Source organism: Netta rufina, assembly GCF_964035555.1.
Source record: "Netta rufina genome assembly, chromosome: 1".
Lineage (NCBI taxonomy): Eukaryota > Metazoa > Chordata > Aves > Anseriformes > Anatidae > Netta > Netta rufina.
The window spans coordinates 200,772,818-200,796,286 of NC_140123.1; the positions used below are offsets into that span (position 1 = coordinate 200,772,818).

A 23,469-nucleotide genomic window follows, 5' to 3' on the forward strand; every position below is an offset into this window, starting at 1 on the left:
CAATCTCTCTCTGCAAGGCAATAAGCCAATAATGTCTTTGGTTAAAAAAAAAAAAAAAAAAAAAAAAAAAAAAAGGTAATCCAAGAAAGAAGTAAAAAAAACACCACTTTTGTCAGATAATGTGAACACCAGCAGAGAAGAAAGAAAAAAAATCAAAGGGAATGAATGTCAGTGAATTCCCTGTGACCAACATGGCTCTGTGTTTCTGTTCAAGTTCATTAGCAGATCATTTAAATGAAGTACATAAACCTCAAATCTGAAGGATCTGATTGGTGATGACTAGGCTGAATCCCATCCATGTCTGTTTCAGAGGATTATTACCATTTTCTCTTGAGGAAACACATATATTTAAGAAATGAGAGAAATGGGGGCTAGCAAATTGTTTGCCTGAAAATTACATTAAAGCTCTTGGGGGCAAATAACTCCTGTGAATGAGAGCCATACGCTTATGGATTGTCAACACATCTGTTGGAGAAGGCAGAAAAATCTGATTAAAACCTTCCCTCTTGCTCAGCCCACAGAGCGCATCACAGAGACTCTTATCATGGTCTCATTGCTCAAACACATGCTTTGGGGATGGCCAATATCTGGGGCCAACATCTCTTCTTTTTCTTTTATTCTTTTCAAGTTTCTCTATTCCATCAGACAAACACAGAGCAGGTGCCTCAGTGATTCTCCCATTTGAAGTTGCAATGCAGATTATTTAGCTTCCCTAAATAATGACTTGGCACATAATCAATGTAAAATACTCGTTGGAGAACTGAAGAACCTCAGAAATCAGAGTTTTGTTGTTGCGGCTATTTCTTCTGCTTAGCAGCTATCTATCTCACAGATCCACTGGGACAATGTTTTTTCCTGTTTGGCTTATTATTTCTTTGAGGAAAAAGAAACTGAACAAATTGTGTGGTTTCCATGATCTTATTGAACATGGGCTGAGCAGAAATGAAAGGAGCTCTTTTCATTAGGGCACTTGTAAGCGATGGATCCAGCACCTTGCTGAATGAGGTATCCTGAGAGATTCCACACCAGTTACCTTCTCCTCTTTGACTGCATCCTGCGCATATGAAATGAAGATGAAGACAGTGATGAGCTAAAACATTATCATGAAGGGAGCCATAAGAAGACCAAGATTTAGAGAGAGATGAAAATCTGTCACAAAATGCTGCATAAAATCAATAGATGAAGCAATGGTATTCCTTGTCCCCCAGAAACTTACAGGGAGATGAAACGAAGTCTTCAGGACTTTGAAAGTCTTACAAGACACATGTGGAGACTTAAGACAGCTGAAAGTTTTTACCTCATGAACTCCCAGAATATTTTGAAATTCATCTAAAGACAAGAACTATGCTTTCTCTGTCTTTTGTTCTTTCCTAGTTTCTTTCAACTAAAAAGTTGTAATGTATATGGAAAGAAAGGGGAAAAAAAAGAAAAATCACATGCCTTGTGGTAACAGTAGATGACTGCACTACTTCGGGGGAACTTGGATATCTTTCTCATGTCAGCAAAGCTCTTGGGCTCCACAACTGCCCGGAGTAATGGCAAAGGAAGTATAACGCACTGTCTGAACAGTGTTATTCTGTATTTATGGCTTTTAGTTGACCAGATGACAAAAATACATTGGATACCTACAGCATTTATAAATTGTTTTTACCAGGGTCCCCTGCCACCATATAAATTAAAATAAAACATTTCACAACTCCCTCCATCCTCAACACCAGAACGTTACTGTTCTGAATCAAATCACTTCATAGTTGTGCTTAATAAACAGTAGACATCTATCTCCAGGTATGTCCACACAGCTTGATGTGTGGACATGTAGTGCTGCTAGGAATCACCCTCTTTGTGTTACTGGTGCACCGGCATTTGGCGGAAAACACACACAAAAGAAGTGCAAATGACTTAGGCTTTTGGAGTCACTCCGTATGGCACACCTTGAACCCACAACATTTGGTATATTATTTTTCTCTTTATGTTGGAAATTTTATACCTGTCTCCTTAAAACCTATATATGTCAGAGACTCAGTATGTTTCCAGGGCAGCATTAACTGAATTACCTGATATGGAAGCTAGGGGTAGAGATGCAGCAGAATGGACTCCAGCCTGATGAATACTGGCTGAATATACAATAGTCTGAGAAGAATAGAGCTGCTCTTTATCTGCTGCACCTATTACTCCCTCATAATTTTAAGCCCTGGATAAACATCAGAACATGATGGATAGTGTTTTGTCTGCTTGAACGAACTTTTTCCTCTCTAATATCAGTCATTGGAATAAGCCAACAGCTTTCTCAAAGTCTCTGACTGTTGCTCAATCAGATACTATTTGCCCTAATGAAGGAGTTGCGAGGCTGAATCCTTTGGCCATTGTGAGAGCTCAGGCAAGATGTTCATCATATTCCCCTGTGACCCTTAAATTCTATTAATACGTGAAAATAATATAACAGTATTGGAAAAAGAAGTCAGTTTAGACTTGTAAGAGTAAGGAGTTGTCCTGTGACCCATAGAAAAATATGCAGTTTCTTGCAGATACGCTGTGTGCTGGCCACCTGTTGTCTTCTCCAACCAGGACACATAGAGAAACTTTACAGAACACTGTAGCATCTTCAACTGTGAAAGCTGAGAAGCTTAAAAATGTATATTTAACTATTAGAGACTGAAGATCCTTCTTCACTGTTTCCTCTGTTCCCAATTTTCTGTGTCAGTCTCACAACTACTTCCCTCTTTTTTCTTCCAAAGTACTCAACTTCACTTTAATAAATAGCCAGACATCCCCAAATAATATAAATAATGTTATTAAGAAGCTGAGAAATGGAGGAGGGCATGCCGCAGCCCTTCTTCCTAACACCCCAAATCCCTCCCGATTCCAGCCATTTGATCTTCCCATGCTTCCTCCCTTTAATTGATGAAATTTTTGCTGCAAGACTCATTATGAAAAAAAAGACTTGGCCTTTGGTTAATATATTCTTTAACAGATCTCTCTTTGATATAGGAAACATATTTTGATTTGGAGTGGATGCTGTACACAGTATATATATATTTGTATTTAACTACCACTGTTGCTTTCATGGACATTTTTTAAGGCTGGAAATAGATTTTCATCTATTCTCATCAACATTTTAATTTCTGCATGTAACAGGTTACAGCACCTTCTATATCTGATTTTTTTTTCCCCTCAAGAAATCTAAATGAGCAATGAGCTGTTTCCCTTTTTATTTAAACAGCATTTCAACACAGTTCCTAAAAACTGCCAACCTAGAAAAACAACCAGTATTAGCATATAAACTTTTGGACATTCTGTTGGCTAGCTTAAATCCACAGAGTCATAATGATTTACACCATCTGGATTTACATCAGCTGGAAAACCAGGTTCAGCATCTAGGAAAGGCAATGATGTGGAAATATTTCTTTGGCTTTGCTGTGCACACTGTGGATGGGATTAATTTCTCCATCTTTGGCAGTCTCATAGTTAGTTTGACCTATTCTAGTCAAAGCTATTCTTTTGGATTGTCTTCGAGGTTAAGATAACTCTAACCTCAATGCTCTACCTTTAGATTTCTTTCTCAGGATGAGCTGAATTGCCCTCTGGAAGTGCCTCCACTGATTGAGATGGTAGACGCAGACCTGAAATGCAGGTGGACATGCATGGACATAGATCCTACAGAGAGGTAACATGATGGGGGGTGGATGCTGCCTTTCCTGTTGGCCATATGTTGTGGTACAGACCTGTGATCTGTAGGTGAGAGGTCTGCTTTTGTCCTGTGTGCAGAACTGATGCCAAACTATGCAAACACTGAAATTTCAGTGTAATCCCCTCCATCAAATCTTGAGCTCACAGAATTGCCTGATGTTGGGCAATCCTGACCTAATATGCAAAGGATGTGCACTTTTCTGCAAACCCACCTGGTCTGAAAAAGGAGCTAGACAGCAGAGACTTATGCAGTGTTACAGTACAGGTTACACAAAGTAGCATGGGCTGCATGAGAGCATGCATGCTGAGCTACTGGGTGCTGCTGATTTCTTTTCCAGTTCTGCCTCAAACTTCTTGTGCTTCCTTGGATAAAGCATTCACTATGTTTGTTGCACAACAGGATTGATTCTGCTGCTTCCCATTTGCTGGCTTCTCTTAGAAGGCTGTAACTTGCAGGCATGGGTACATTTTTATCATTCCTACTTACTCCCTATGCTTAAGACCAAGGAGTGTCCTTGACAGGGCTCCTAAATATTCTCAGCACAAAAACCAAGGACCTGTGTTCATCTGTAGTACAGACTTCATGCAGTACAGACTTGTAGTAGAGATTTGGGTAAATATCTGACCCCCTCAGCCACGTTGCTGGGGCAAATTGTAAAATCCTATTCCCCAACAGAGGAGCCCAACTGGAGGGTCCAAGAAGGCTGCCTGGGCACTTGGTGATAAGACAAAATACTACGTTAACACACCCTCTCACTGCTGCTCTGAATAAAAAGACATTTAAATCACGCGTGCGCTGCTATAATTTTGCAGCAGGATGGTTTAAAGTGTGTATTAGACCACATTCCTTCCTTAATTTATTTGGTATATACCTGAGTAACAAAGAACTCCAGTGACTTCTCAGCAAAGCCATTTTCCACAGAACAGAAGGGCTTCTTGGAAACTCCATACTATGTTCACTAACTTGGCACTACTTTCTGGGTGGTAATATCAGTAGGCTGTGCACTCCTGCCATTCCTTTTTGCCTTGTCCACTCCTCTTCTCTGCTTCCACACTTCTAGCATACTGTCTGGAGATGAAACAGTCACACTGCTGGCCCTGTACTAAGGTATTAAAAATATTAGAGAGGCATTTCAAAGATTATAAGCGAGGTTTCTTTTTGGAAGCGTTATTTTGGTTTTAGGGTAGGACTACAAGAGAGAATGGGCAAAGAAAATTAAAGGCAGCTTCCTCTCTGCCTGCTTGGAGGGTTGCTGTAGACCTTCACCTACTCCATCCATGTGAAGAGAAGAGCTTAATGCTTCTGGAGCAGAATCAGCTTTCTGGTGCTGCAGGGCTTCAGGGCAGCTCCAAGACTGGCTTAACTAAGCTGGCACTTTCCAAATAGAGATTCACTACAATAACTATGTCATCTCTGCTGACAGCTTTCCTTTAGGCAGCTCTCGGTTACACTCCACAATTGCCTGTCACTACCTAATGCACGGCACAACAGGAAGCTCAACATTTACTTTGATATCAGTTCCCTGCTTATCTGCTTTCTGGTCACATCCTGCTTAGTCAGTTGTAGAAGATGTGCATATGTTAAAAAGCAAAGCACACTGCTCAGCTGTGAAACACAACTTTGTTCTTGTTGTTTTACTTAATGGAGAGTTAAAATAATTCAGTGTTGGAAGCACTTTGCTCCAGTTAAGATGATACAGTGGTGCACTAGGGATCAATACTACCCAAAAATTTAAGGTTCAGTATCTCTATGACTCTAAGCATGAGAAGCTGCAGAGAAAACAAGCTTTCTTTTGGGAGACACTCCTGTCAAATTTGTATTGGCAGTTTTCTGAGTCCAGAATCTTCTTCCTTGCCATGAATTGCAGTGTGTTTCTGATTCTCTGCTGCCTTCCTGAGCCCACTGACTCCAAAGACGAGTTAAAATCTGACTTAATTTGATCCTGACTAAAGGGTTACAAATTGAAGAGACCAAGACAGGCAGAGTTGGCCAACCTTAATAAATTTAATACGGACAGATGCAAAGTCCTGCACCTGCAGAAGAGTAATCTCTTTCAGTGGCACAGGCTGGGGATAGATGGACTGGGGAGGAGCTCTGCTGAAAAAGATCTAAGGGTCCTGGTGCATGCCCTGGCAGCTAGGACACAACAGTGTCCTTGGTTGTATGGACGGGAGCAGAGCGAGGAGATCCAGCTGGTTTTTCCTGTTACTCAGCACTTGTTAGGTCTTATTTAAGTCCTACATCTAGTTTTGGGGCTCCTGATTGCAAGGAAAACATTGATCAAGTGAAGAGAGTTCAGTGGAAGGACACCAAAGCACTCGTCCTGGAAAGAGACATTGAGGGAGTTGGGCTTGTTCAGCCTGAAGAGATGGCTTCAGGGCATCCTAACAGCAGCCCCTCAGTACCTGTGAGGAGGTCATCAGGAAGACGGAGCTGCATTGTTCACAGCAGTGTGGTAGGAAGATGAGAGGTAAATTGAGACGAGAAAGGTTCAGTCTTGAACGAAAAACCTTTTCTCTCTGAAGTTGATCAAACATTGGAACAGATTACTCACATGGCCCAGTCTGCATCCTTGGAGTTTTTAAGACCTGACTGAATCAAGCTCTGAGAAAACTGATCTGACTTCAGACTGACCCTGATTGTCCCCAGTAAGTGACATAGAAGAGAGTAATGGTAAGAACTGGGGACAAATGGAAAAGAAATACTAATTCTAAGGAAAAAAATCTTTAATTTTATCAAGTTGGATTTATTTTATTTTGTTTTGTTTTGTTTTGTTTTGTTTTATTTTATTTTATTTTATTTTATTTTATTTTGTTTTATTTTATTATTATTTTTTTATTTACTACCCAAAATCTCTTGGGTAAACAGAATATTCTTTGTCCCTTTGTTAGTAGAAGAGGGATAATGAAGCTAATAGACAACACTGGCTTTAAAGATAATCAGATTAAGGCTATGTTTTCTACTTCCTTTCTAAGCTTTTGTTGCAAAAACCAATGATGTTTGCAATGATGTCTTGCAAACTGTACCTAAACAATACGAACACTTGCTGGCCCAAGTGAAAGACTAAGGATATTGGCAAAAGTTTGGTTGTGTTGTCTTTGCAAAGTCTGTGCAAAGCTTCCAACTTTGTTCTGATCTATAACATCTTATTTTGGTTGTGGTACGCTCTTAAACAGAGAAAAAATGGCACTTGGCTGTAAGAGTTTCTTGTGTAGCAGTGAATCTGGATCACCAGACTGGTGTAGACTGATGTTCTGCTAGATTCTGGCCTGACCTGGTCTTGTTTAAGATGTTTAAGGTCAGTCAACTAAGGTGCATTAACCGTAACAGGTTGGTTTAAGGAGATGGAGGCTATAAACTTCACTCCTAAACATGAATTAACTATTTCCTATGGAAAAGAGAAGCAATTCAAGCATAGGGATGATGGAGCTTATGAAATGAGCATCATAAACATGAGTATAGGGGAGAAGCGGGCAAGTCAATCACACCGCCCATGTGACATTGCTCTCAGGAATTTGCAGTTGCATTTCTGTCTGAAATGAGCACACTCTACAGGCTCTGACTGCATAAGGAACATTTTAAAGGGGAAGAATAATTAACTGATGACAGAGGCATCATCATTATTAGATAATCACAACCCAGGGGCATTAACAAACGTTGAGTGTCTCTAATCCCATGGGGTCTAATTATTCTGTGATAATAACCACACCTCCAAGTTTTAATTTATTCTTATGGAGAATCGGGGGGAGGGAGGTAGGGGAAAGGGGGGCATTTTAATATTTTTGCTGAAAGAAGATGCAGTTGGCCTTTCAAAAGGGCTCATCAGTATTCTAATCTAACTAGTGCCTGTGATTGGCATTAAATTGTCTGCCCTTTACGGTGATCTCTAGCCAATCTGAGCATTCACCCTCATACAAACTGATGGTCTGCCAGTTGCTAACATAGCCCCAGCACCAGTTGTGCTTCTTGGGGCTATTTTTGGCAAAGAAGAGGTGGATTTTCCTGCTCTTGGGAGGTTAATTCTCTATCAGGTTCTCTGACAAACACAATGGCCATAGTGTGGAAAGACGAGTAAAAACTTGATCATTTTCTGGTATCTGGGAAGTGCTGTCTGACATGTCAAAAAGGAAGATTCTAGTAAGTTTAAGCGCTCTGCCTGTGCTTGGAAAGAATAAAATAAGAGTGACAGATGCTCTCCAGGGAAAAAGAACCAAAAAAGCAAGAGAGCAAGAAAGAGTCGGGGGAAACGAGAATGACATTATGGAGAGACATATACTAATATCACAGCCTTCCCTGAATAAGTCAATGTCCCTCTATTTCTTCATTACTCACAGGTGAACGATCCCTATGAAAGATTACCCACGTCTTCTCAGGGTGCAGGAAAAGAGAAACACTACTGAGGAATGGAAGAAAGGAAAAGAGCAGCCTCTCAATGTCTGATTGCATCTGTGTCACGCACGTGAAATTGAGACTAAGCAAGAAAGAGGGGGGATAAGGAGAGAAAAAGAAGAATCTTTCCCCATGGTGATCCTTTTGGCTGAAGGTGGCTTTTTGAAAACTGCTTTATATTTCACAGTGTCCTGTGAGTGCACGCTCACACACAAGAAACAAACAAACAAACAAAACCAACCCTAAACATAGAGAGGTGAACCAAGTCATTCAAATTCTTTGCAAAGACAGAAGCAGCTAAGGTTTCCAAGAACTGGAGACTTAATTTAGACTCCTAAATACACACTTTTCAGGAATGCATGGGTCACTGAAGGCTAAGGAAGCTCTCTGAGTTTGGGACAAGTGAAAATCAGGGTCACTTATGTTAATCACTATGTCATTTATGTTAACACTTAGCTTCACATTTCTGATTGTCTTTAAATTACAATGTCTACACTAAGCAACTTCCACAGCTCCCCAGAGGAGGAGGAGAATGCAAAGCAAACAAAGGCACTAAAGGTATGGTAGACAAAGCTATCAGCTGGCTAATTTTGTGGTCCTCTATTTTTCTGTTCCACAAGTTTCCTACAAACTTGTCTATCCATCAGAAGCCCCTTATTTTAGGAAACAAGGGATTACTTATTGGGCATATCTGCATGAATCTTTGTCGTTGTGTTTAAGGGTATATTTTCCTTTGAATTTATGAAGATGGAAAGAGAGACTAAAAAACAAGTTAATATTTTGGGCCAATTCCACACTGAAGCTTCTGTTTTGTTGAAATGCATTATTTGGTGGAGACTATCCACCTCTTGTGTAAGCTGAAAGTCATACATCTCATTTCAGTGCTCTGCCTGAAACACATTGTGTGTTCTTGACAGCAGACCACAATGATAAATTTCTTTTGGTTTTGGTTTTGGTTGGAAAATACATTAAAGAGGCAGGAGAAAACAATAGGGCATAGTGGACTGGTTTGGGTTAAACTTCATAGCTGCCTGTTAGATACTTACAACTGTAACTGTAACTAAATGAAATCAAACCAAACTGAAATCTCACAATACGAAGAAAATGAAGACTAATTACTGTACATTTACGACTTTGTTTTACTCAGTGGGGCCAAGGGCCATGGCCTGTTTTCACTGAAGTACCACTGACTTTACATCAAAACCAGAGCATTTGCATTTCTGTGGGGAACTTGCAGTTGTGCTCTCATGCTTGTTCCTGCTATCTCACACTTTTTGGGGTAAGCTACTGTTCAGGTGCTCACACCCCAGAGCTGCAGTGATCTCCGTGCAGAGCCACTTCAGCCTACAACCACTTCTCAATCACCTTCCAAAGAATTTCTGACGTGGAATTAACGAAGCTTCACCTCAGGCCAGGGTCTTCTGCCTGCAGTACAGGTTCTGTCACACCACCCCCAACAGGTCTGTGACATCTTTGACATACTTTCACCAATATGTAATAAAAACAACCAGTAGCATCTCTCCATAAAAAAAAGAGTTAGTGTCAGGAGAGCCCAGGCCTATAGTTTGACGTAAGCCATGTTTTTGTTGTAAGAATAATCAAATCACTCACAAAGGCAAGTTTCCATCCTGGTATGTGGGAGATGTTGGCCTGATTCATCTTCATTTTCATCTCTCTAATACATCTGTCTAAAGATCAGGTAAACTGTCCTTTGGAGATGTTTGTCTTTCCAATGCTATAGGATGTGTCTAAAAGATTTGTTTAGTTCAGATAGAAGTTCTATCCATGCGATCTTAGAATAGAGATGAGATAAACTGGTATATTGGTATTTTGAAAAGTTCAGAATACACAGACATAGGAGTTACAAGTCCAGAAAATTTATGGATAATAATTTCCATGGAAGAAGGGATTTTTAGCAGGGCGTGCAAGCACAACCTCAGTGTAATACGATGACCCAATGGGTAGTCATTCACCTTGGTAAACAATGGAACTTGAGGACTACCTGGTCTCATACAAAATTACTATCCCAGCTCCTTTGCAGACCATTCCTAAAGTCATATGCAGTTTGATGTGGCACTGGTTATTTTAATTTGTATTGCATGTTTTTGCTCTGCAACAGCAAAGGTCATCATTAAGGCAGTCAAGGGTTTCATTAATTTGGTTTTAAACTCATATAGTTGTTGGAGATACTTGTGTTTGGCCAGTGCATAAAATAAATCAATGGCTCCATATTCAGTGAACTAGATCTTTTCAGACAATGCTGCAACAACATTCACAAACTCTAATTCCCACTATATTCCATAATCTATCCTGCCTCAGGAAAGCAGACTATGAGTATCTATGGACACAAGCACAATTCTCCAGGGCTGCAGGAGCAGTGCTGGCAGTAGTAAATGTTAAATAGTTGAAAGCTCCTTCAAGTGCTTGAGTTTTTCTACGATTTGGATTGTTTTCTGAATATTATGAACTCTAGCATTTTCTTGGCTTGGACTTGTTGTAAGATATATAGCATATAAACACACATATCTACCTGCGTAGCCAAGCTGACAGTATCATGTTTCTTTAGTAGAAAACAACTGTGAATGAGCTTGAAATACTACTTCCAACAAAAACAGAAAAACAGCCTTCTTACAAATTGGGATTCTTGTGGACTGAAACAGAGATTAAGAGTCGGGTAGAGACACACTTTCAAAATATAATGTGTTACAAAGTGTTATTTGTACACTGCAAGCAAAGTAAATCCTGAAATATGCTAAGGCAATGGATTTAATACTTTAGGACGATGATAATGTACTAATGTTTAAAAAACAAACATGTCTCCTGTTGAATTAGATCCTACTAATCCACGGTTTAGTACTATACACTGTTTCCTAAAACAACAACAACAACAAAAACACCCCAAAGAATTAACCAGCACAATGCTTCACTGAAAAATATGCACACATTTCTGTCCTTCAACCATGGTGATTATGCAATTCTAAGGAAACAGAAAGGTATTTCTCTGTGCCAAAAATTCATAAGATGTTAATGTTTATTCCAAAGAAGAGGCTAGGAGCTTTTCAAAAATGTGTCTTCCTGCAGTTGTCGGGTAGCCTCACACTTCTTCACTGACAGGTTCTGCCCACTCTAAACCCAACCTTCCCTAAGATCTTTTAGGCTGAATTAATACACCCCTGCTCAGAAACCTCCTTGCTAGGAGAATATGCAACGACCTGTTACATTTTATGGGACAAATGTGCAAATGGGTAATTCTGGTGGTTAATCAGTAGGCAGCCTACTGCCACCTGCATCCTTCAGGTTCGTTTTTCCACCTGATCAGCGAGAGACACTGCTGTTCCAGGAATGCTCCACGAGAATTCATCACCCCTCTCCTCTCCTTCCACTGCACTGGGACTCCGGGAGATTTTTAGCCACAATTTCTCTTTAGGCATTTTAGACATTTTGAAACATTATTAAAAATACAAATATAGGTCAAATTCATGCCCAGTCCCCCTAGTTTTGGCTCCAATAAGTATGCTTGGATGCTTACTTAAGGGTGACCTAATTAAAGATGAGCTTAGCACCAATGTATTTCTCCAAGAAGCAGCATCATCTCTGGGCACTAAGAGCAGTCACAATCAATTCATTTATTTAGAAGCCTAACCACAGACTCAGAAACTTAACGCAAAGTGAGTGCGTTACTTACTCCTTCCATCACAGACAGCAGTCTCCCTGAACTATGAATTTAAGTGTCAGGCACTGGGTGGTGGGTGTGCTAAGGCAAGATTTTCCTCCATGGCTTCCTTGCAAACACCTAGTTTGAAAAAATTGGTGCTGAGATCAGGGTTAAGACATTGATTGCTCTGTGCTCACAGAGCAATGATGCTAATATATCTAAGGGTAAAATTGAAAATCATACACTTGGGTTGTTTAAGCATCCATCTGTCTGAGGCAGCTATTTAGTATGTACACTGTATATGTAAACCTTTATTTAAGATATGTGTTATATTTATCAACTTTTTTATCCTAAAAATAACTAACATTATGCTAGGGAAATTTCCTATGTACTGCAAAACAAATTGAGCTTATTTAAAATGATTTTATAATTACGGAACTTGCATTAATTCCACATGAAATGGTACAAAAATAATCAATTTGTACTACAGTATAAAAAGTGCCATTCTGCATTTTAAACTGATCTTTTCCAACATGAAACATCTAGTCCAATTCATTCTTTAGCAAACTGTCAGACCTTCCTACACACCTACTGGTAGGGTTATTTTTGGATCATCCTGGAAGCAAATCACATCTATCTCAGTGGGTGTACTGGCCTCTAACAAAATGTCACGGTGGCAGACTTGCACTGCTGATTGGAGAAAAACGTATTGTACTGAAGTGAACAAAAAGAGAATCTTCTAAGAACGATTATTTGAACATTCTCCACTGCTTCTCAGCTGAACCATGTTGTATATTCTATAAAATCTCTAACATTTCAACAATTGTGTTCACAACATGAATACCTTCAACTAACAAAGACAAGTTTTATGATATATTAGGGGGTAGACAAAATAATGAACCACAGAAGCTAACTGTAAGTTATAATTCTCTACTTTTAGCAGGGTTCAGAAAGGATGAATTAATTCTTTCAGGACAGACAATAATGCTAATTCTTTCTCTCTTTCTCTCTTTCTCTCTTTCGTTCTCTCTTTCTTTCTTTCTTTCTTTCTTTCTCTCTCTCTCTCTCTTTCTTTCTTTTTTTCTTTCTTCCTCAGTTTATTCTATACTTCAGAGAGTTCCTTTTTTTTTTTTTTTTTTTTTTTTTTTTAGGGTGGCTGTTATACTAAAATGTCAGCATCTGCCTGAAAATGAGTAGTTTTAGAGTTTTGTGCTTAGGAGGACTTTTTTCAACATACGAGCTAATGGGTAAATTCTGATATAATATGGCCAAAACTGGGCTTGATTTTAAGAAAGTCTTACTTTCTACACTGTACTTTTTTTTTGCACAAAGATTTCCTGTTAGGTTCACACAGCAGATAAACCTGAAAAGCTTTGTTACTGAAGCATGAATAGCTAGTTCAGCTGTGTGAATAAATAATAGTTTACAGAATCAAATAATCATGAAAATGTCATAGAAAATCAAGGCTCCTAAGTCTGAAACTGAATTAGCTTCTGGTTTAGCAATTCTATCCCCCCACAGCTCAGAATTTATATTGAGTATGTTTATGCAGATAAATTTGGATGTATAATTAGATGTTTTGTCTCTTCATTTGCACATAGAAGAGCTTTCCTACTGGTTATTGAAAAAACATTTATGCATGAATTTTAAGAAATAAAATTGAAACAAGCCCACAGAAGCAGTGGAATCTCCATTCTTGGAGATGTTCAATCCTTGACTGAATGTAGAGTTCACCAACTTGCTCTAAGTGTTTCTGCCTTGAGCAGGAGCCCAGAGTAGAGACCTTGGGAAAAGACTCTTCCAGCCTGCATGATTTTGTGACTGTCATGTTATGGCATTAAACAAGAAAAAAACTATGCAGTGGTGGAAAAGGACAAGATGACAAAGTAAGTTGGTATTTAAAACCCGACTTCCATATTCTTCTTCCTTTTTAGAGTGCAAAAAGTTTTTCTGCTGTTGCTTAATATCAGTTTACAAAAAGATTGGGAGCTTCATAGCTCTTGATATCAGGAAAGTATCAAGGCTGTACTACCTATGAAGACCAGAAAAAAACACTGTCTGTGGGAAAATTAGGGTAATGGGTCAAATGAGGCAAAGGAAATGTCAGACTGTTAGAGACAGATACCCTCATCCTGGGCTCATATATCCTCCCTTCATGTCTACCTCTGGAGTAGCAGGCTCTCTGTGGGCTCTGTGCTATTCCATATGTTTGCAGGAGGTGGAAAGGATGTTCTCTGATGGAGAGGTCAAGATTCTCAACATTCAGCTGAGATTTGTCCTGCCTAAATTATGAAATTTACAGTGCTAATATCTACGTCTGAGGTAGTTCTTCCAAACTCCCTTTTGAGTTACTGGGAAATGCAAACTTCTGAGACCCAACCAAGGTGGAGTTGAGACAAACTGGCTCAGACAACGTACGTGGAGTTGGGTAAAAACTACCCCAAGGCCAAACCCCTACATTATGGAGTACTACAGCTACATGCCTTTAAAACAGGAAAGTATTGTAAGTTAAGTGAAACGAAAAGAAATTGAAGAATTAATTAACTAAATAGAGGTGATTAAAGTAAATAAAGGAAACAATTATCATATCAAAATAAAAGACAAGGAAGATGATTAAATGAGTCTTCAAAAGACCCGTGAGAAACTCATGAAAGACATAATATGCATTTTACCTGGTTTTTATTCTTTCATGATTTCATTTTCATTTTTATTCACTACCATCTGATAATTGCAAGAAACAGTTACTTTAACCATGGGCAATTTAAACCATTTTAATTTTTTTTCCAGGGCCAAGAGACAAAAGAACCTATTTATTGCCTGAGGGGATTTTTACTAAAATGAAAGCTTAATCTTTCATGTTTTTTTAAGCAAAGGCTTTTAAAAAATCATTTCTAACAATGCTGTAGGGAGAGACTTCCATGGGTATGCAAAATTGAAATTATAAATTTACAATTATAAAAAAATTAATAGTTTGGGGGATTGCATTGTCTCTGTTCTTTCTGAATGAATAGCATTTCAAGCTTAAGAGAAAGTATTTAGCACATGGAGGAGAATGAGTGTCCTTAGACTCTCTGGCGGTCAAAGCTCTTTAGTAAGTGTACGGAACATATGAGAGAAAGATCATTGGCATTTAATTTGTTTGGAGATATGTGACTGTATGAACCTTGAAGGAGTTTCATACAAATTGAACAGTTACTATTAGTACTGAATATTTTTCTTTTCCTTGTGAATATATTGCCATTAGAAGCCAGCAGCAAAACTTGACATTCTCAAATATCAGATACCATGTTGGTTTCTCACCTCCTGGCCTGTTTTTCTGTGTTGCCAATGCACCAAAGTTGGTCTCACCTCCATCCTCACCTTAGTAGTTTGATGTATTTAAGGTTGCTAATCTTACCTACATAAAATTAAGCTGCCAGATGATTTTGAACTGACATAGTCACAAGCTGGGGCTCTTATGACAGATGTCTACAAAGGACAAACGAAGAGCTCTTGGTCAAAGACAGATACAGGAGAGATGTTCAGGAGGGGTATGGTTATATATGAGTAAACACATGGACACAATTTATGTGATGTGGCTGCCATAGCTTAAGGCATATCAGAAATACATGCTCATGCCTATCCCTTTTCAGTGCAGCATTTTGGCTTTAACAGAATCAAGAAAATGATTAAATTTAAGCATGTACCTTTGCACTTTCCTAAATTTGGGCAGCTTTCTGAACTGAGAAATATTAATTTAATACATTATCTGGAGAGACACAAACATTTCTTCCTGGGCTTAGTGAAGGCTTTGAAATCAGACAAAATAATTTACACTTATGAAACACAACAAACTGAAGTGTTCTATTAAAAGAAAACTAGACCAAAAAAATACCCTCAAGGCTTCCAAACATCCACAGACTGAAAGGCAGATTTAAATGTTTTCTGCCAACATATTTCAAGTTCTAATGGAAATACTTTAAGCTACTATTGAAAGCTTTACTGAACTAAATTCAGTTTACAAAGAACAGAGAAGAACCATTGAAGATATTATTCAGGTTTACAAAATATTTAATAGGGTGGAGAATGTGGAACAAGATAAGAAAGGTTAAACTGAAGGACATTTTAACAGGGATTGGTTTTAGGCTGGCTGTGCAACACAAACAGGTTAATGAACCTATTAGATACAGACTTTCTCTTGGGTTTGCCAATCTATCTAATATTAAAAAACTTTGTGTACAGCTACTAACTCTGTATCAGACTTTCAAAAGCAATTGTCATTCTTAATACACTATTTCAGAGGCTAACCAGCCATGATTTTTTGGAAAATACCGCATCTTCAATGTGTCAACCAGAATCATTAATCTCTTTGGAAAAACCTTGCTATCTGTTCCAAGATGGCACCTTGAGCACTGCTACACTGTTGTTATCTCAAACAAGTATCTGCCCAGCCCAGCCAAAGCACCTTCTTAAGCATGTGCTTCTGCAGACTTGGACATTGCCTGATACCACTCATCCTTACAGGCACTCAGGAGACTGGAGACCAACTCAGACAGGCTGGAGAAGGAGATTGTGTTGGAGGGAGAGGGAAAAAAATGTGGACCTTAACTGTGAATTCAAGTTCTGTGCTAACACGGCATAGCAAAGAGCACTGCAGAAACATGCTGCTGCCTGAGAATCTCATGCCCCTTTGCTGCAGATTATTGGAAAGTTCACTTCCAGACCCTCCTTGCTGAAGTGCAGTACAGTTAGTTGTCCTGAGAAGTCTTGTCAGTGTAGCTCAAGAGAAGCTGCGTATGCCTTGGGAGGACAGGCTACTCAGACATTTAACAGCTAAACTGCAGAGATATTACACAGCACGCATGAAATGCAACATTTCCGCTTCTCTAAACGTGTGACATTTAGACAGGAGCAGCGCAGAAGCACTGACACTCAGACTACCCTTTTGCAATGTGTTAAGACCCAGCTCCAGGATGGAGAGAAGAGTTTGCTGAGTGTTTTTTTTTTTTTTTTTTTTTTTAAATAAATCATCCATACAAAATCATTTTGACCCAACCTGCTTCTCAGAGCTGTTGTGGCTGATTATTTTTAGGTCGATACGAAGCTCACACCAGAAACAGGAAAATGCTGCACAAACTTACTATTTAGTCAAGCTGCCTTCCATTTAACCTCTCCCCCAAACGAACAATAAAACTGTAATATAGCAGGAAGCATTGGCCAGCTTTAACACCCAGCAACACACTCAGTCCCAGTTCTATTGTGTAGTGAAGACTGTTTTCCTTACTGATGAGCTCAAACCGTCTGCCATGAATTACTTTTTCATGGGAAATAAATACACACTTAAACAAGATTAAACACAAATGTTCTTTAGTGGTGTCTAAAATAATACAAATGTTTTTTAGAACAGCAATAAACAGACTTCATGATGCAAATAATTACACCCTGCAGCCTTTATGTAAAGATAAGTGGCCAGATTCTTGACTCAGCTTCTTCACTGTAAATCCAGAGTAACTGCACTGAATTAACACCTCTCTACATGGATTCTGGAGATACTGAAGTGGTACTGAACTCCGAATCTGCCCTGTCTTAGTGGGAAGGGTTTTGCACACATGGGAAGTGCATGGCTGAATACCTATACGGTCGTAATGGAGGCACCACCATCTCTTAACCTGTCCCTTATTCCCCCATACAGTTTAGGGTAATGAAGTCAGATTCTGGCTGTGGACTTCTTGAACATCTGATATCACTTCAGGACCAGAAGAACGCTCAACAGAAAGCTCTACAGCTATGGCAAAGAAAAGAGAAGGAGAAAAAGAGAGGACTGCACAAAAATTCATGAAGGGTGAAGGCAGTATTTGCGTGATGGGCTGGGAATCAAAGATCAGTCTCTCAGAGATTAAGAAGTGCCACCTCGTTTGATATTTCTGTAGGATGGAAAGGATTAGCACATGTTCAGAATTCTTTCTGAAAAGTTAAGATTAGCTTAAGTTTCCCATGCAATTGCAATTTTCATGTAGAGTTTTGCGTGATGGGTCTGTTAGGCTTTAATAACCCCTGAAATGAATCTGGAACAGAGAACATGGCCATATTGGAAAGCTTGAAAAATAAGGTATTTCCTTAAAAATAACATCAAAAATAATGTATTCAGTTATTAAAAGGGTCTCCAGAATTTATATGAGAACAGAACTTAGTCACAGCGTGGAATCAGAATTGTAACTATTTTCTTCCCATTTACTCTCGTTTTTATATTTTGAAAGCAAGCACTCTGCTCTTACCAGGACTTGTGAGGGCTCCCAGAGCACCAGTCGTTGTGGAGAGAGGATTTGCATTGGTGGTGGTAGCTGAGGTTTGGGCGGCGGCTGCTGCAGCTGCTAAAGTTGCCAAATTCTGTAATTGTAAAGCGTTCATGCCTGTATGGAGAAACAATAGGGTTAATTAAAAGGTGCCATTAAAAAACAAAACAAAACAAAACAACACGTTGTTTTCAGTGGATATGGAGCTTTGGGTGTAGCTTGCTAAGAGATTTTTTTTTTTTTTTTTAAACAAAAGGAATTTATAATCTGGTAACCACCTTTTAAAGTCCCCAAATAGCATCTCTCACCTTTCTGCCTTCGGAGTGGGAGAATATGGCAACGGCACCAGCCTACAGTTCAGGGAAATTAAATCTGGTTTGTGTCTCTTCTATAAGGCGAGTGTGGAATTAAAAGTCATTTAAACTCTGTGTGAAGCCCAGGGGCAATACTATTCCCTAGCACAACAGGGGGTATGAAGAAGACAACTAACATTTAAAACACCTTCAAGATTGGGCCATATAATTGGGATGAATATAATTTGTTTCCTGTGTCTCCTCTGAAAGTATCTACGAAGACTACACTGTGCAGTAGCCAACAGTTGCGCTGATTTTTCTTTTGATGGTTCATTTCTAAAATCATATAGGAACTAAGAGCATTGAATTAATATCAGACTGATGACAGAACCATCACTGAAGCGGGGACATTTAGGCCATAAGCTCTGCCTTATGGTAACAAGTCCACTCAGTCATCTCTTACTTCATTACTTTAGAAGATGTGGGGGAGGTACACCTGCATTTCAGTAAGGACCTTCGAGAAAAGCTTTCATTTAAAAAGAAAAACATATAATTTAAATGGTAAGTAAAAAAAGACAAACAATAAATACAATTTATGTGAAATAGAAAAAAAAAAAGATGAATAAGGAACAGCAAATGGCTTTCATTTGACTTATTTCAGAGAGACGGAAGTCCCTTCAAAAGTATCTACCTTTTACCTTGGACTACACAAAGTACTTAGGCCCTTATTCTATGGAGGACTGCTTCAGTATGAGATTAAAATGCAGAGACAAGTTAGGGGCTAATGTTAACCAGACTGGATCCTGCTCAGGATCCTCTGAATAAGATGCAACTGTCCAAAGGGGGCTTGGATGGCAGCGAGAGTTCATAATGTTAGTTTGGACCTGAGAGAGATCTCCACATGTTCTCTGAGCTCTCAGTAGAATTAAATAAGTAAACAAAACTGTAAAACACTACAACAGTTTCCTAATGTTCTTGTAGTCTAGATAATATAAGTATATACAAAAGGTTAGTTGGTAGGAAGAGTAATACCTTTTTTTAGACCAAGTGACAGAGCTGGGATGACTGCATGAGTTTTGGGGAACACTCAAAGAAGAGCTTGAGTACCTGAAAGCTTGTCCAATTTTTTTTTTTTTTTTTTTTGAACATTAGCTTGTCTAACAAGAGATATTATTTCTTCCTACATACTTTGTTTTTCATACCAGGGGAACCTAATAACAACTTGGAGAAGGAAAAAAAAAAAAGAGGTCAAACATAATATCTTGTAAGCACGTTTGAGAAGAAAAAAAAGATGAAATTGAGAGGTATTTTCTAGGAAATGAGAACTTCTGCAATAACATAGACTGACAACACTTTCAAATGCATACATCTGAGACTCAGGTTGTGTACAACAAATGAGCTCCCCATAGAGCTAAACATACAGGTATTCTGTCCCGGCATTAGGAACTCTGAGGTGAACCTTGATTTAAACATCTATTTGTAAATAAAAGTCTGTATTTAAATACAGCTTGTTTCAACAGAAAGGTCAGGTCCAAGATGAGCATGCAGCATTGCTCTGGTTCTAACTTCTGTTCCTCAGTCAGCTGCCTGGCATCAGCTCAGATATTTGTACTTTAGAAAACATGGCATGACAACAACATTAGGAGTAAGGTTTCAGTTCATTCAAGACTTGCCACTTTGCAATCTACATAACACACTTTGAGGAATTATGTGAAAAAAATGCTTTTTCTGGTTTATTTTAAAAGCTAATGACCATAATAAATAAATATATATATGTATATAATATATATATATATATTTTTTTTTTTTTGGCCAACATTACCCACCCAAATTATTTTGCAAGGCACAATAATGCTACCCTAATCACAAGTCACTAATAATCTAGACAATTAGGTGTAACTGTTAAATAATATGATCACAGGAAATCACTGCATGTGATCATTCTTCTAACCCACCTCTTACAAACTGTAAATGCTTAAAATACGAAAATAAGCCTGAAATAGCAAAACTGTATGCTAATTACATGGACATTTGATAAATAACGAAGAATTAGGCATTTAATACCCAAATGAATAGAATAAAACTGCTTAAAACGTCTCAAATCTTGAACAAAGTCATCTTCAAAATCATAAAACATTGACTTTTTTAACCTTTGATTTTTACTGAGAGTCTAAACTCTGTGATTTTTACTGAGTCTGACTAAATATAGGAGGTATATTTGGAACAAGGTATTAACAAACATATTTGTTAATATATCCCTGAAAACAAAGATGGTGAGGAACTTGGTTTTCAATTTACATTTCAGTGAAAATGTACAATTCAGATATTTTGCATGCATTTAAAAAAAAAAAAAACAAACTTAGCTGACTCACTCACTTTTTGATTATACAAGAAGCCTGGTGTGTAAAATTCTCCTTTTTCATATAAAAAAAAAAAAAAAAAAAAATCTCTTTCTTTGGTAGTAAGATTCTGCAGGTTATTTTGAACAGGAATGAAGATGACTTAAAAGTTGTCTAGCTCTTTGCAAATAAGCCCAAAAATAACAATAACAAAACAAAACAAAACAAGACAAAGTGGTCTTCAAAATGAGATATGGCATCCATTTTCATGCTGGATTGATATTTGGTCCTCATGGATCTTTTACCTTCCTTTTTTATAAGAAGTATAAGTAACTCAGCAAACAATGTCCAGCAGACATTGCTGGTCTTGATAGAGGCCCTATTTGATGCCATTCTGTAATGGACATTTGATAAAGTAGTGGGTTGTTCTTCACCATGGCAGCATGGTTTTCTATCACCCACTGATAAGTGGTTCATCAGGAGGATCAGTCATAATCAGCCTATATTTATTCTGTGGTGACAATTCTACTTTGAACATTTAAACAGCATGCATGGCAAGATTAAATAATACTGAACAAAACATATAGAATAGTACAGGAGGAGAGACTGTACAAGAGCTTCAGTGAAATGGAATTCCACATCCTTCTGGAAAATGCATAGACATTTCTCCAAATCTCACTTCAGAAGCAAATGGATTTTGAAGCAGTTTAATACTGCTTTTTCTACTGCATTTCATATGCATGGATTTGTGCACGCATGCAAACCTGCGTTAGTCTGTAGCAGCAGAGAGGCTATGAGCATACAGGGATGTGGAGCTGGAAGGCAGCCCACGCACACCGTACGGTGCTCAGCACAAGTACAGCAGGCAAGACAAGGTCAGCAGGCAGTGGAACAAACAACCACTCTCATTGGGCTTCTGAGCTGCTATCACGCCTATATAGATGCAAAACTACCACCACCATGGTCTCATCCCACAAAAACACTTTTTCATAGAGGGACGTTTCCTCTGGAAGCAAAAGAGGAATCTAACAACTTCAGGAAGGAGCTTCCATGCCAAAAAAAGATTAACAAACAAGAGCTAGGCAGTGACGAAGTCATCTCCCCACCCAGTCTGTTTGACTGTAGAGGTGACTAAAAGACACTGGCCCCAAACCAGCTCTGCAGATGTTATGGTGTGTCCACTACAGAGCCTTTAGGAAAAACAAAAACAAGAACAGCTTGCTGTTGTCAAACACGTGTCAGAGAAGGACACCAAAGAACCTTGCTGCACCCAAAAGTGGCCATTAGCCTGGGCTCAGAGCACATGCCTGTCATCCAGCGTGCTCTAGAGCCAATTGTGTTAGCCACTTTATCCTTAATGTGCATCCTCTCCAGGATCTTCTGTTTGCTGAAACTTATAAAAAATAAGTTCTGCCATCAGTGCTTCACATTCACTAGCTATTTTTTCATCTCTGCTTCCTCTTCGTTGGCTTTTCCCAGCAACTTGTCAAGTGCATCAACATCCCGCTTGCTAGGACAACCTTGGAGGAGAGAAACCAAAAACTCTCAAGTCCCAGACCCAAAAAGCACTCTGCTTCAAATGGGGATTTTGGATCAATTGCACTTCAGCCAAGGCATAGTTCTGTGGGACTAATCTGCTCTCTCATTCTCCTCTCTTTCACACACTGTCTTCACACATTTCCCATCCTACAGTTTTTTCAAAACAGTCCCAAATCCCGCAACAGAGATGGACCGAAAATGAGTAGATCGTTTTTATTTGAAAGTGCTGCTCACTCAGCACATACACCTCTCTCTGAAGAAATGCAAATTGCTTAATGCTGAAGAACAGCCTCATAGGCAGAGCTGCACATGAAAAATGAAAATCCCCCTGTAGGGAAAAAAAAACTTCTGGGTAAGGAATAACTCTTGATCTTCATGATAGAGACGATGTTGGGAATTAAAGTGGAATGATTAAAAAAAACACAGAATCACAATACAGTTTGATTCCATTTTTAATAACATGTATTTACCAATGTGCAATCAGCTTGGCAAATATTCAAGATTGCAAGGAAATTCAACTTTCATTTTGTTATTTGGCAGATTAGAAAAAACAATTAAATTATGTACAAAACAGATGCACAGTATGCCTTGCTTGAAACTTAAGATTTTTTAAAAAAATTATTTATAAGGATAGGGGCATGAAAATTTAATTTAATGTTCACCTTAGGTAATTTTGTGTCTTATTGTTCACAGCAATTACCATAAATCTACATATCAATAAGCAAGAACAGATGTCAGTTGTTACAAGTGCTTGCCAATCAGGCCTGTTAAAAAGTGACAGATGGATGGTGATAGAACATTCTCATAAGGCCTATTAGCACATTCGCAGGAAATTTTTGTAGTGCTGCACAGTCACAGATGCAGTTCTGTGAAAACACGGGGAAATTTGAGAGCACAAGATTTACATTTTACAACTTCTTGTACTGCCTCCGACGCAAACTTTCATACAATGAAGCAATTTGCCTCATTTCAGTCACCGCGGTTTTTCTCCTGTGATAACCGTAAATTTGGAATTACTGGGTATTTGTAGAAGAGCCGACAGAATCACAAACCAGTCCCGAAGACTTCTTTGGTCTCATCAGATCTGGGTTTCCAAAATCACAGAAAAATTGTGTAAGGAAATAGTCAAATTTGCTCGCTGAAAAAATGCCTAATATGGGAAGACACTGACCACATTTTAAAGACAAGATATGCACTGAGAATTTCAAAATCAGTGGTGATTATCAGAGACAAATATGAATAGCTCAGAAGCAGTCTTCAATGTCTTGAAGTCTGTGGTTGCCTAGCTTTTTTT

The 23,469-nt window shown here is 38.6% G+C and overlaps 1 protein-coding gene across 2 annotated transcripts in view; it reads right to left on the reverse strand.

Moving 5' to 3' along the window:
- The window catches only part of CELF2 (CUGBP Elav-like family member 2), a 243,811-nt gene that overhangs the window by 22,346 nt on the left and 197,996 nt on the right, over nt 1-23,469 (reverse strand). For both annotated transcript variants that reach the window (XM_084304250.1, XM_084304249.1), the window contains exon 9: nt 17,987-18,121. In XM_084304250.1, coding sequence (XP_084160376.1) covers nt 17,987-18,121 — 135 coding nt within the window. The remainder of the gene's footprint in view (nt 1-17,986; nt 18,122-23,469) is intronic.